Raw genomic sequence first — 14,642 nt, 5'->3', positions numbered from 1 at the left:
TTGGAATTTGTCCATTAGAGCACTATCCATTGATATCATTGTCCTTAGGAATAGTTTTAGATCCTTCTAAACCTTTCCCCTTTAATTTCAGTTCATTTCAGTTGTGTCCGTTAAAAGAAGAAGCATCAAAAGATTGCAACATCCGATGAAGAAGTTACGGCCAGCATTGCAAAAGAAGTGAAGAACGATTCAAACGTAAGTCCCTTTGTGTTACCAGCATATCACAACGACCATTGCGCTTATCCACATGTCAGGACCTAACAAAGAAGAACCTTGGAGTCACCTGTATGATCTTTCGCAAACTTAGCATACATGGGATATTGCTCAAGAGAGGATAAGATACCTTGGTATTTTATTCTATGTTGGTATGGTCATAAAACACTCATCAACAGTATTCTCATTACAAAACAATCCAAACCATCAAGTACCAAAGATCCCATGCTCATCCAAAAAGATAACAAGTAAACATGCAAGTAATATCTAGGAGAAAGAAAGAAACAAGATACACATGGACCAAAAAGCATTAAACTTGTTAAATCAGAGGTGCAAATGCTGGAAGAGAATTATTAGAATCTGCTCAAACATACCAATATATTGAGCTTCCCATTGCAAAATGAAGAAACCTTTTCCATGAGCTCCTCTCGTGCTGTGCGTGATGTTAAGTCACAAGGTGAACCACCAACATTCAATCCTGCATCTTTCCACTCAGTCAAACACTCATTAAGATCCTTTTCAGTACGAGCACATGTATAAACAGCAGCTCCAAAACCAGCAAGTTCCTCAACAACAACTTTTCTGCAGAAATGGTGACACCTCTTCATGTTACTAATAATTTCCAATATCAAAGACAATAATTCACAAAGATAGATACAGGGATGGATAGAAACTTCTAGTGAGAATAAGACAAGGAAAGAAAGAAATGAAATATATCTAAGCTATATGGATACATAAGCCAATACAGATGAAGATAATGTGATTGTTTAGAACTGGGTAAAATGCAGGTCAAATACAACTTGTTACTTAAATAAAAATTCATAAAATTGTGCAAGTCAAACCCTGACTCACGAGTTTTTAATGATTTTCCATGATCTTTTTAACCTGGAATCCTGGCAAGTTTTTGCAATAACTCATGGTCGAGTTTTTCTGCAAATCACTCAGGCACCAATTTCAACTCACGAGTCCTGTGAGTGATCGCAGAGTTTTTAATCTAGCTGAAAAAATTTCTAACCCTCCAAACATTAGCACAAAGAGAAGTTGTGTTCAAGAACAGTGTTGTGCCTGTCTTTCTAATGCATATACTCATTTTCTATTTCTTCCTTCTTAATTCTTTTTTTATATTTTCAAGGGGTGGAAATCAAATTTCACATTCATACTATTTCATCCCAACTGTACATATGCCAGTTCCAGATACAGATATATCCTGTGATTATTAAACATATATATTTAATTATACATAAATAACATGAACAACAATAATTGGAATACCATTGCTTTTTGAACAATGGTAGATTCAACTGCCATCTTGAACCACACTGATATTTATGATGGAATCTTATGAAGAGTTTGCTTGAGAAAATGAAGCTCTGAGCGTATTCCTCAAAAATAGCATGGATGCGTCTTGTGAGAGCTAAAGAGGCCACATAAGAAAATTAATTATGTCTTATTGCTTGGGGACAACATGTGTAACATGTAAATCAAGAAAATGGCACTGAGGCATATATGGTGTGACATAGAACTTGTAACTCTCACCGTTTACAAATGAGTACGAAACTGGGCATAGAAAGCTGTTCTCTAGCAAATCAATAAATCCAGTTACAAGTTCATATATATTTTCATATAGCAAGGAATGAGACACCACCTTTTCCCAACCCAGCCACGAAGCTAGTAATATAAAAATCTTTCTTCAAAAATAACTATTCATCTAATGATCCTTATACCTAAAGAAGGTTGTGGGTGGGCCTGATAAATATAGGAGACAATAGGCACCATTTCTAACCTTGTGATTCATTTGGCATCTAATGGTTTAGTCAGCAAAGCTTCTGTTCTTCTAAAAGAATACTACATGTCACAGTATAACAGAGAACCTACAGCTGATGCAAAATATTTCTGAAACATTCAGTTTTTGTTTGCATTTGAATCATAACCTAATAAGTCAAGATACATGTTTAAAGGAATTTTACTCTTGACAATTTAGAGATTAATTTTTTTTCAGCATCTTTGACGAATAAAGGATTAGAAATTTTTTTGCCATGCTCTATTTACCAGCTTCCGAAGCCAAAGCATTTAGAATTGCTAAAAATTCAATCTAGACCAGCAGTGATACTCTTTCCCTCTCTTCACCTTCCTAATCCTTTGATTCTATATGTTTCTGTATTAATGAAAGTGAATTGTACTGGCTTCCCTATTAAGCAATATACCATGTTTCAGAGTGTCAGATTTGCTTCTAGAACCTTTTCCATATTCTCTGCATAAATGCAAATGAAGCAGCTTATATTAGCGAATTTTTAGCACTGTTTGTAACTAAGGTTTGGTATCATTTAAACTGAAGAAAAAATTCCAATTGCAAACCTCTAAACATCAGCAAATATGACAAAGAAACTCTCACTAGCTTGGGATGGTTTATAAAGTATCAGTGCCAAACATCAACAGGTGTTTGAATCAGTTTGATCCATGTGACTGAGTGTCAGAGTGCCAATCAGGACAGCTATTTTTCAGGGATCATAACTTCCTAACCATAGCTTGAAACAATTCACTAAATTATGTTGGAAAGTTTAAATGAATAGATCATGATGAAAGTCATGCAGACCTTCTTTTGGCATGTGACAACGGAAATTTTAAGGATTATAATGTTCATGTCATAGCACCAAAAATCTTTGGGGGGAAAAAAGGCAAACCAAAAGATTAAGATTTTTTCAAAAAATATAGGAATTTAATCAGGAAAATTTGAGATTTTAAAAAATGTAAAAAAGGAGAAAACCCTGCTGTTTTTTAAATTTAAAGGCATTTCGATAGCATAGAGATGTATAGCAATGTTACAAGACTTAGATTCAGCAAATTGAAAAGTTCAAAAAACCATGAAATATAGAGGATTTTTAATAAATAACCTTTAAAGACACAACTAATCAAATAGAAGCTACTTTGATCACCTACAAAACTACACATCAATAACGAGTATAAAAGCAGATTTTAGCTGAAGAAAACAATATTGTTAGATACTGTCTACAAAACTCATGGATTATAAAATCTATAATCCATGGCATCAAAACAATTATCAAAGCTAAAACTACAAGTCTATGGCTCACATTAACTTACATCACCCGTCCCAACATAAAGACAAGTCTTCCATTGGCTTCTAAAATAGGTCCTTGATGATGATAAGCCATGATATCTACCTATGTCTCAGTGACAACAACACTCAAAGGTTTGCTCTTGCTCTATCCTACTCCACCATGGCTACTTCCTCTTACCTCTCAATCCACCTAATCAACCTATACAAGGTCCTCATCGTTACAGACAAAAACCTCAACCTTGATGATTCAATTTGACTATAGATAAAACTTCCTTTAGAGTAATGGGAGATAAGTGACTACCTGCTGATGTGTTTTTTGTACACATGCGAACACAGAATAAAATACCAAGGTATCTTATCCTCTCTTGAACAAAGTTTCCCGACTGCTGAAGATCTTGCCGAAGGATCAGTCGGAGTAACTCCAAGGTTCTGTTATGTAGGATCTCTACTCGTGGATAAGCTCTTCGTGGTATGATGTGATTTTGCTGGAATCACAAGGGGACTTACATTCGATGACCTGAACGTCTGATTTGCTGGAATCACAAGTCCTATTTACTAACTGGAAGACAAACAAATGGCAAAAGATACAGGGTTCAAGAAGTCTACTCTAAGACCTAGAATGCAAGAAGATGGATGAATGACTAGGTGGAATCCTACTGGGCTAGGTCTCACCATCAGGTAGAACAATTCAACACCAACTCAGTGCGATCTTCTAAGAGATATTTCAAATATGTCCAAATCGTACACCATCAGATACTGATCACCATTCAAGATAATGCGTGAACAACAAAGGTGTTATGACTCGGGATTAAGCTTGTTCTATGCCAGTTGACCACGCAAGGCGCTCTTACAGTCAGCAAAAGGCTAGTGGTTTGGGCTAGGTAGATTCCACACGAGTACATTCAATAAATTCTTTCATTCAATCTAATCATTTATCATCTACAATGAAGATTCAACAAGAGACCATGCGTATTGCAAAGAAACGACACATTTCACCATATCTTCAATGAAAAAGGGGGTTCATTTACAATCAAGGCAACAATTTCTTGCCTTCTCTTCCTACTTTACTCTAATTTCTATTCTATTCACTATCGATCATTAGCTATTCTAACGAAAGAAGCAAAAGTCGGCATTGAGTCGCGATTAATCGTGAATAATCGCGAATCATCAGAAATGCCGATTTTTTCTCCAAAGTCGGGCCAAAAAATCATTAACTATCAGTCAACGACTTTGGCCGATTAATTGCGGGTAGAACTCTGCAAAATCGTGTTTAAATCGTGTTTAAAAATTGCGAAATATCTGCTCGGCTAAAAAAATGACATAAACCCTAAAAATCACCTGTGAAAATAGACCGATTCTAGGTATAGTTTGCATGGAATCAGTTAGGGTTTGAAATTTTTGTCCTTAATTTTTTGCCGGACGTTTTGACCTCTGCAAAACCTTAATGACTTTCTGTATCGCTGAAAATTGAAACCTTAGATATTTTTGTTTGCATTTTGAATAAGAGCCTCACCTTGTCTCGCTATTTCACTTGGGAATTATAAATGAAAAATTGGAAATACGTTTCTGCAACTGATAAAGCTTGAGAAATACGAGAATAAGCTTTCCATCGTTTCCTTATTTTTGGTAACTTTATATTATTGAGAACTTTAAATTAAAATCTGACCTCTAAATTAAAAACTATGACATCTAATTTGGAGATTATAAACTTTATATAGGTATTTATAAAAAAAATTATAAGCGACAATCCTTACATTCATTTATATTATTATTTACTATATGTTTAATATATAATTAAAAATAATTTAATAATTAACATTATAAAATAATTTGTAAATTAAAATTATTATACATTATATTAGTGTGTCATTTATTAAATTATATAGAATAATTATATAATTTAATAAAATTGTAAATTAGAAATATAAATAATTTAAAAATTATAAATTAAAACTTCGCATCTTTATAGACCATTAATAAATGTAAATATAATAATATTTATTTTTAATTTATAATGTATATTATTTAATTTTATTTTTTATATTGCATATAAGGGTATAAGACCATATTATTTAATTTTTAATATATAATTAATATATATATAATAATTTGTAAATTAAAATTATTATATATTATATTAGTGTCATTTATTAAACTATATAGAATAATTATATAATTTAATAAAATTGTAAATTAGAAATATAAATAATTTAAAAATTATAAATTAAAACTTCGCATCTTTATAGACCATTAATAAATGTAAATATAATAATATTTATTTTTAATTTATAATGTATATTATTTAATTTTTAATATATAATTAATATATATAAAATAATTTGTAAATTAAAATTATTATATATTATATTAGTGTGTCATTTATTAAACTATATAGAATAATTATATAATTTAATAAAATTGTAAATTAGAAATATAAATAATTTAAAAATTATAAATTAACAAATTTGTATCTTTATAGACCATTAATAAATGTAAATATAATAATATTTATTTTAAATTTATAATGTATATTATATCATTTTGAATATATAATAAATATATATTTAATTTTAAAAATATATTTATTTTTTAATATGGTTTTTGTATAGATGTACAGAACGTACCGAGTTCCTCCAAAAAAATTTGACATATCGATGTATTGTACCCACTTACCCCGATTCTAATTCCAATTCAGCAACCTACCTACATCTTTGTGCTATGGAAATGCCCTTAAATTTAAAAAGAAAGTATTCTGTCTCTTTTTTTATAATTTTTTACTTTTTTATTTAATCTGATTTTTTGCCAATCTTTTCTCGATTAATTCCCGATTTTTTCAAAAAATCTTATACTTTGGTTTTGTCGATTAATTCCCCAAACGATTAATGCTTCTTTGATTCTAACCTCTATCAACTAACTATTAACCTTTACAAAATGAAGAGCTTGAGCCTTTTATAATACTCTTAATACAATTCAATGGCTCAGATCAATTTGAGATCAATGGCCGAGATTTTACAATGAAAACCCTAATTAGGGTTTGTTACAACAAACTCAATTCTGGCCAATGAAATAATTGCATTATTTGGACACATGTCTTCTCTGGAATATTTGACCAATGGATAACCAGGGTAGGTACATCGAAGTTAGTGTCATCTTTGATGAGTCAGGTACATTGAATCTGGACACGCTGAGGTGGACCAATCCGACTGGAGGAGTGATGACTGGGATGCCACCTTGTCTGACACTTGTAACTTGGTAGATGTTCAATTTGATGATGCTGAGAAGCTAACTTTAATTAACTCTTCTGAAACTATCTGCTTCTTCAACAGACCCTTGCTTTGACCTCCTTTGTCTTTGATGTGCTGGATGGATGGTGTACCTTTCCTTGAAATGGTGGCATCGCCTTTCTTTGTCATCTTGTGGTTCCTTAGTGTGGCGAAGTGAAGGGCTTTGGAAATAGCTGGCAATTCCTTGAACACCTTGAGTCTTCCCTTTCGCCTATGGAACGTCCTTGACGAAGATAGATTGGAATTGGTTGTCCTTGACGTATTCACACATCGCCCCATTGCAAATGGGGACCCCTACTTTTTTTGCTTTCTGGGGTTTGCTTTCTAAGTTTTTAGGGTTTGTCTGTTAGCCTTTGCATTTTGAGTGTTGCCAGAGGGATCACTAGGATGGCAGGCTCTACTTGAGCCAGGGTGAGTCCACGGGGCCCCAAAATTAGGGTTTCTTTGAGAGTCTTCCTTAGGGCCTGGTTTTGCTCTCGTTGCTAATTGTGTCTTGTTTGAGTTTGAGGAGGTCAATGAAGCTTGGTGAGTGAATATCCTCTTTGAAGGTCCGAGTTAGGTCAAGTTGGTGAGTGATGAAGTCTGGAATGTCATCCTGATCTTCAAATGTCCTGAAATTTGGCTAAGTCTGGAATGTCATCCTGGTCCTGAAATTTGACTGTCTGGAAAACTGAAGAATCCTCCAAAAACTAGATTTTGCATTATAACTCCTGGAGGTCCGAAACCACTCTCAAACATCCTGACAGTATATATGGAATATAACTTAAAGTATAAGAATTCTTTCTTATACTTAAATGTTATATTCCATGCATGAATCTTGACGGAGAGACCAAAATGTCAAATTTCGCTCCTGACCCTTCCAAAGGGTCCAGAGAGAAATTCTCCATAAGACATTCTAGTTTGACCCAAACTTAGAACTAACTCATTCCTAGGCATTATTGAGGGCAAAACACTTGTTTGGATGAAGGAATGTGAGAAATGAAATCAAGATTTGAGCCTAAATGTGAATTTCGCTCTGGACCCTTTAATGAAATCAAGATTTGAGCCTAAATGTGAATTTCGCTCCTAACCCTTCCAAAGGGTCCAGAGCGAAATTCTCCCTAGACACCTTTTTTCTCCTTGTTTGCACTGGAAACCTTGATTCCTTGGGCATGGTAAGGGCAAGTTGACATATTCTTGCCTTGGGAAGTGATTTGAGATGTTTGAAAGTGTGGATTTTGTCTAAAGCACGAAATTCACTCCTGACCCTTCCAAAGGGTCCAGAGCGAAATTCACCTTTTCCTCTATTTTGCTCTTTCATATGGCCAAGTTTTGGATTTTTGAGGCATAGTTGAGGAGACTTGGATGCATGTTTGCCTTAGAGAGGAGGTTTAAGACTACAAAATGGTGAAAATCAACCTAGAATGGAAATTTCGGAGTTTGAAAGGACCTTGAAATCGATCAAGTTTGAGAGAGAATTGGATAAATCAAGATTTTCGCTCCTGATCCTTCCAAAGGGTCCAGAGCGAAAATCCTCATAACCCTCATTTCCTTCCTAATTTTGGCTAAAGTGTTGGTCTCTAAGGCATGTTGGAAGGTAGATTGATGTGTTCTTGCCTTGGGGGATGATTGAAAGCGTTGAAAAGTGAATATTTTGCCCAAAAGGTGAATTTCGCTCCTGACCCTTCCAAAGGGTCCAAAGCGAAATTCATTATAAACCTCATTTGCTACCTTGTTTGGGCTTCAACCCTTGTTCCTTAGGTGGAAAATGATTTGTGTTTGCCTCCAGAGAAGATTGAAGTTTGAAAAATGAGCAATCAAATCCAAATCAAGATTTTCGCTCCTGACCCTTCCAAAGGGTCCAAAGCGAAAATCCACCTAGAACTCATTTCCTTCTTTGTTTGGCCAAATTTTGATATCCAAGGCATGTTGGAAGGAAGAAAGGACGTGTCGTTGCCTTTGGGAATGTTTGAAAGCAATGAAAGGTAGAGATTTTGTCCTAGAAATGGAAATTCGCTCCTAACCCTTCCAAAGGGTCCAGGGCGAAATTTCACTAAACCGCCTTTTTCCCCCAATTATATGCCAAGGCAATTGCAGACTAAAGTGAATTGAGATGGGAGAGGTCCTTAGGAGTGACTTCAAGTTGCTAGAAATCATTGAAATTGAAGGAATTGAGCCAAATCAAGAATTTCCCTCCTAGCCCTTCCAGAGGGTCCAGAGCGAAATTCTTAAAACCTCTCTTTTGCCCCAAATTTACATCAAGCTTGGTGTTGGTTGAGAAGGAGGGAATCCTTGGGCATGTATCTAAGCAAGTACAGTCACAAAGTGAGAAGAATTTGAGCCAGGAATGCAAAATTTGCTCCTGACCCTTCCAAAGGGTCCAGAGCAAAATTCTTATAGGGCATGTCCCTGGGGAGAATCTTGAGCAAGCTTCTTTTTAATATCTTCTTGTTGATGATTTAAGGTGAAAAATGCTATGTTGAAATGAATTTATTATGTGTCCTTAATCATCTTTTGGTTTGTTTTGCAGATGAAAGAAGACCAAGCCAGGACAAGGGCGAGCTCTTCCAATCCAGCATCATCAAGGACGACCAATTCCAATCTATCTTCATCAAGGACGTTCCACAGGCGAAAGGGAAGACTGAAGGTGTTCAAGGAATTGCCAGCTATCTCCAAAGCCCTTCACTTCGCCACACTAAGGAACCACAAGATAACAAAGAAAGGCGATACCACCATTTCAAGGAAAGGTACACCATCCATCCAGCACATCAAAGATAAAGGAGGTCAAAGCAAGGGTCTAATGAAGAAGCAGATAGTTTCAGAAGAGTTAATTAAAGTTAGCTTCTCAACATCATCAAATTGAACATCTACCAAGTTACAAGTGTCAGACAAGGTGGCATCCCAGTCATCACTCCTCCAGTCGGATTGGTCCACCTCAGCGTGTCCAGATTCAATGTACCTGACTCATCAAAGATGACACTAACTTCGATGTTCCTACCCCAGTTATCCATTGGTCGAATATTCTAGAGAAGACATGTGTCCAAATAATGCAATTATTTCATTGGCCAAAATTGAGTTTGTTGTAACAAACCCTAATTAGGGTTTTCATTGTAAAATCTCGGCCATTGATCTAAAATTGATCTGAGCCATTGAATTGTATTAAGAGTATTATAAAAGGCTCAAGCTCTTCATTTTGTAAAGGTTAATAGTTAGTTGATAGAGGTTAGAATAGCTAATGATCAATAGTGAATAGAACAGAAATTAGAGTAAAGTAGGAAGAGAAGGCAAGAAATTGTTGCCTTGATTGTAAATGAGCCCCCCTTTTCATTGAAGATATGGTGAAATGTGTCGTTTCTTTGCAATACGCATGGTCTCTTGTTGAATCTTCATTGTAGATGATAAATGATTAGATTGAATGAAAGAATTTATTGAATGTACTTGCATGGAATCTACCTAGCCCAAACCACTAGCCTTTTGCTGACTGTAAGAGCGCCTTGCGTGGTCAACTGGCATAGAACAAGCTTAATCCCGAGTCATAACACCTCTGTTGTTCACGCATTATCTTGAATGGTGATCAGCATCTGATGGTGTACGATTTGGACATATTTGAAACATCTCTTAGAAGATCGCACTGAGTTGGTGTTGAATTGTTCTACCTGATGGTGAGACCCAGCCCAGTAGGATTCCACCTAGTCATTCATCCATCTTCTCGCATTCTAGGTCTTAGAGTAGACTTCCTGAACCCTGTATCTTTTGCCATTTGTTTGTCTTCTAGTTAGTAAATAGGACTTGTGATTCCAGCAAATCAGACGTTCAGGTCATTGAATGTAAGTCCCCTTGTGATTCCAGCAAAATCACATCATACCACGAAGAGCTTATCCACGAGTAGAGATCCTACATAACAGAACCTTGGAGTTACTCCGACTGATCCTTCGGCGAGATCTTCAGCAGTCGGGAAACTTTGTTCAAGAGAGGATAAGATACCTTGGTATTTTATTCTGTGTTCGCATGTGTACAAAAAACACATCAACACTACCCAAGCTCTATTTGTGATGAAAATGAAGATTTTAATGAACATAAACATAATTATTCAACCTTTGCATTGACAACCTATTGCGCTTCTTAGAGTGTATGTGCTCAAACATACTCCAATTGTGCTCACATCTTAAAGTGCTATATGGTTAGCTCAATAAATAAATTGCAATCCTCTAAAGCTTTGGCACCTGAGGACCAAACCTTTCCCACCATGCATCTAAATAAGAAGAAAAATATCAATCTCAATGTCTAACTTTGAGTTTCAGTATTAAATTTAAAAAGAGGGAGAATTTTCAATTTTTAAACTTATATTATGCCCTTAATGAAATTTTACCTAGCTATAATGTTGCATGAGTTGTCTTGCATATCTTTCATGCAAAGAGGCCTCTTTATGCAAGTTTGAACATCTCATTCTTAATGAGTACTGCACTCCAACCTAAGGATTAGGTGCCATCCAATCTATGACTATGTAGAGCCCAATTAGGACCTTTTAATCGACCTTTAGATCTAGGCAAATTTGGAATATTGAATTGAGAAAATGGGTAGTTACATGTAAGGGTAAATGTGAAGTTGAAGGTATCAACATTGATCATTAGTGTACCATATGGGACGATACTTATCCTCAACCACAACATAAACAAATCCAATAGCCTATTTTGCCCTATCCATCCCCTCATATATGTAGCCCATTGTGGGCTTCTCCCCATCAACAACTCATAAGAGAACAATTAAAGGCTCTATAAACAACAATTATTGTGAACCATTAACATAAATATGCAAATGAAATGGAAATATGCAAAAATGAACAAAATAAAATGAAAATTTAATCTCCTTGGCCCAAAACCAAAAACTATGCTCATCAAACATCCAATCAACCATGTCAACCCCTGCATCAATTTTGCATATGATAATGTAGACCACTTATCACTAACAAACATGTGTCTCAATGCAGCTTTTGACTAAACAAAGAACTGTAATGTGATAAAATTTGATGTAAAGCGGGTTACTTCAAAATGAGCCAACTCCTTGTTCATAAATTTTTTCATTGGATTGAGGACCCAAGTATGATTGTATATGTATTTGCAAATATTTTTTGTATGCTCCACAAATGTTTTGATCCATGGAATCTTGCCAAGATCCTCCAATATAAGGTCAAGGCAATAAGTAACACAACAAGTCCAAAATAAGAATGGATACCTATTGATGAGAAATTTATCTACAACAAAATTATTTGCTACATTAGCTTGTAACTATTTGCACCACATTCTCTTTTGCCCACATTGGCCAAGACTCCTTCCAAAGCCTGACAAAAAAACTCATTTTTTGTGTTTCCTGAAGCATCAATTGATTTCAAGAATATTGTACTACCAAAAAAACATAATGATTCAATAAAGTAGAAAATAAAAATCTTAATCACTAAATCAATGGATTTCAAGAAGTACAATTACCTGAGCAAGAAACAAGAAAATTCAACAATGTTCTATTTCTACATCTATCAAACCATCAACATGATGGTGCAACCCTTCTTCCATATGTCACACTACTCATCAATCTTGGCTTTCACATAAGTCATGACTGTTGAGTGTGGAGGTTTGAGTCCTCCTCAAGGCACACATATTGGAATAAAATGTTCAAGGGGAAATCAAATCAATACAATGTCTTTCTAGCAAATTGAAGAAAAAAACGGAGTTCGATTATATATCAATTATAATCAATAGGTACCGATCAACCCATGGAACCTATGAAATATTTCATATAAAAAATAAATTATTATGTGCCCATATTCTGACACGATTTCTAATCTATTGTTCTGTATAACAAAGATATTGGAGAATACGACTCTGAGTCGCAATCAAAAGAATATTATTTCTTATAATTCTAAATTCTTTTTTGCTTTTCATTCATATTTCCTCTTTACTTTTTCTTCAAAAAAGTATTTTCTATGTTCCGCATTTAAACAAAAAAAACGAGATGCTTGAATGATGATTAATTTCAAGAACATTGTATTACCTAAAAAAAATAATGATTCAATAAAGTAGAAAATAAAAATCTTAATCACTAAATCAATGGATTTCAAGAAATACAATTACCTGAGCAAGAAACTAGAAAATTCAACAATGTTCTATTTCTACATCTATCAAACCATCAACATGATGGTGCAACCCTTCTTCCATATGTCACACTACTCATCAATCTTGGCTTTCACATTAACCATTTTGCAAGTCAAAATGGAGCTCTTTATCTCCTCATCATTAGGGGCTTCGAACCCCCACCCCACAAACAGTAATGGCATCTATCATGTTTTGCCAATAAAACAACCTAAAACAAATAAGATAAACAAAATAAATATTCTAAATTAAGAGTTAAACTTTAAATTCTACATACCCCTATATGCAAAAATTCAAGAGAAAAAAATCAAGCTATATATTTTAAAACAAAAAAATAATAATAATTACCTAGTTGCATAAAATGGAATAGTACAAGAGAACCAAAACTCCCAATTTGCACTTCTTGTTGCATCATGCTTATCTTTGCTCCAACCCATGCTCCCAAGTCACAGTTGGGCACCTAGATTACTACAAGGAACAATATATGAATCCAAATTATATGAAGATCCACAAACTCTAGACTCAATACTAAAACTACTATTGCCACTATCGCTACTCCAAGATCCAAAAAAAGGTTTGGAAAATCGATAGTCAAATGTTGTCATGTTTCAAAGTTGTCAGGAAAGAGGTCAAGATGAGCAAAAATTGCAATTTTCCTTCTAGGGGTCGTTTTTCCACCCTTTGAAGAAAGAGTTGAAACCAAGTGCTAAATGATTTAGTTTGCTTCAAGGCAATTGAAAATTGGAATTTTTCCCTGTAAGGTTTGATTTTCCACTCCTGGAGAGTGAATGTTAAGTAAGAGAGGAATTGGAAATTTCCTTGTGGAGATCGACTTTCCAGTCTTGAGGAAAATTTATAAGGCAAGATATGGTGCAAAATTGAGAACTTCCTTGTAAAACGAGGAAATTAAAACCTTCCTTGTGTGGTTCGATTTTCCACTCTTCAAGCAAATTGATGAACCATGCAAATGAAATGGAACAAACTTCCTTGTAAAACGAGGAAATTAAAGCCTTCCTTCTACCATGTGTTTTTCCACTCCTTCCTTGTGCATGACGATTTTCCACCCTTGGTCTAATTTGGATAATGAAAGAATAAAGTGAAATATTAAGGCAATGAAATTTAAGAACTTCCTTGTAAAATGAGGAAATTAATATCTTCCTTATAAGATGTGAATTTCCACTCTTCCTTCTAAATCAGCATTTTGTGAAGTTTAAAAACTTCCTTGTAATACAAGGAAATTAAAAAACTTCCTTGTCATGTGCGATTAAGCGTTGAGCAAACTTCCTTGTAAAACAAGGAAATTAAAAAACTTCCTTGTCATTTGCGATCAAGCCTTGAGCGAAGTTCCTTGAAATACAAGGAAATTGAAGCAAAAATTAAAACAAAGTCAAGTAAAACATGGAATGCTTATTGAGTGCTTCACCTTGAATGATTATTTAAAATGCCAAATTGCAAGAAGAGGAAGAAGCCAACCTAACAAACAATGGGCAAATTCAAATTTGAATTTGTATTCAAAGCAATTTTTAAATGCAAGTCAGCTAAGGTTGAGGAGGTATCATTTCAAATGTGACAGGGCACATTTAAGAAGGGAGAAAGCTTTTTGCTTTGACCAAAGTGCAATTCAATTACAAAATAAATTAAGAAGAGCAGGCTGAAGCGAACGATTACCAGCAAAAGGTCAAGCAGTTGTTCATCAACACAAGGTGAATTCCATTAGCATTGAAGGTGAATGTGCAATCAGACTTTGTGCGAGTCTAACTACAGGCAGCCCTTAGCGAGTTCAATGAGCAAACTGTTGTGACCATTTCACACGTCCCCCCATTGCAAATGGAGATCCCCACTTTTTTCTGCTTTCTAGGTTAGTTGTAGAGTCTTTTGCTATTAGCCCTTCACTTGGAAGAGATGTGGTTGGTCAAGAGCTAATCAAGTCGAGTCTCTTCCTTTAGA

The 14,642-nt window shown here is 34.8% G+C and overlaps 1 protein-coding gene across 1 annotated transcript in view; it reads right to left on the bottom strand.

Annotated features, from left to right (window-relative positions):
* Nucleotides 1-14,642, bottom strand: part of LOC131054657 (tropinone reductase homolog At5g06060) — a 78,079-nt gene that overhangs the window by 51,107 nt on the left and 12,330 nt on the right. The window contains exon 2 of the mRNA XM_057989207.2: nt 588-795. Coding sequence (XP_057845190.1) covers nt 588-795 — 208 coding nt within the window. The remainder of the gene's footprint in view (nt 1-587; nt 796-14,642) is intronic.

This window comes from Cryptomeria japonica, chromosome 8 (genome assembly GCF_030272615.1).
Source record: "Cryptomeria japonica chromosome 8, Sugi_1.0, whole genome shotgun sequence".
Classification (NCBI taxonomy): Eukaryota; Viridiplantae; Streptophyta; class Pinopsida; order Cupressales; family Cupressaceae; genus Cryptomeria; species Cryptomeria japonica.
Note: the sequence above shows the minus strand (reverse complement) of the source record. Positions and strands in the feature narration are given on the sequence as shown.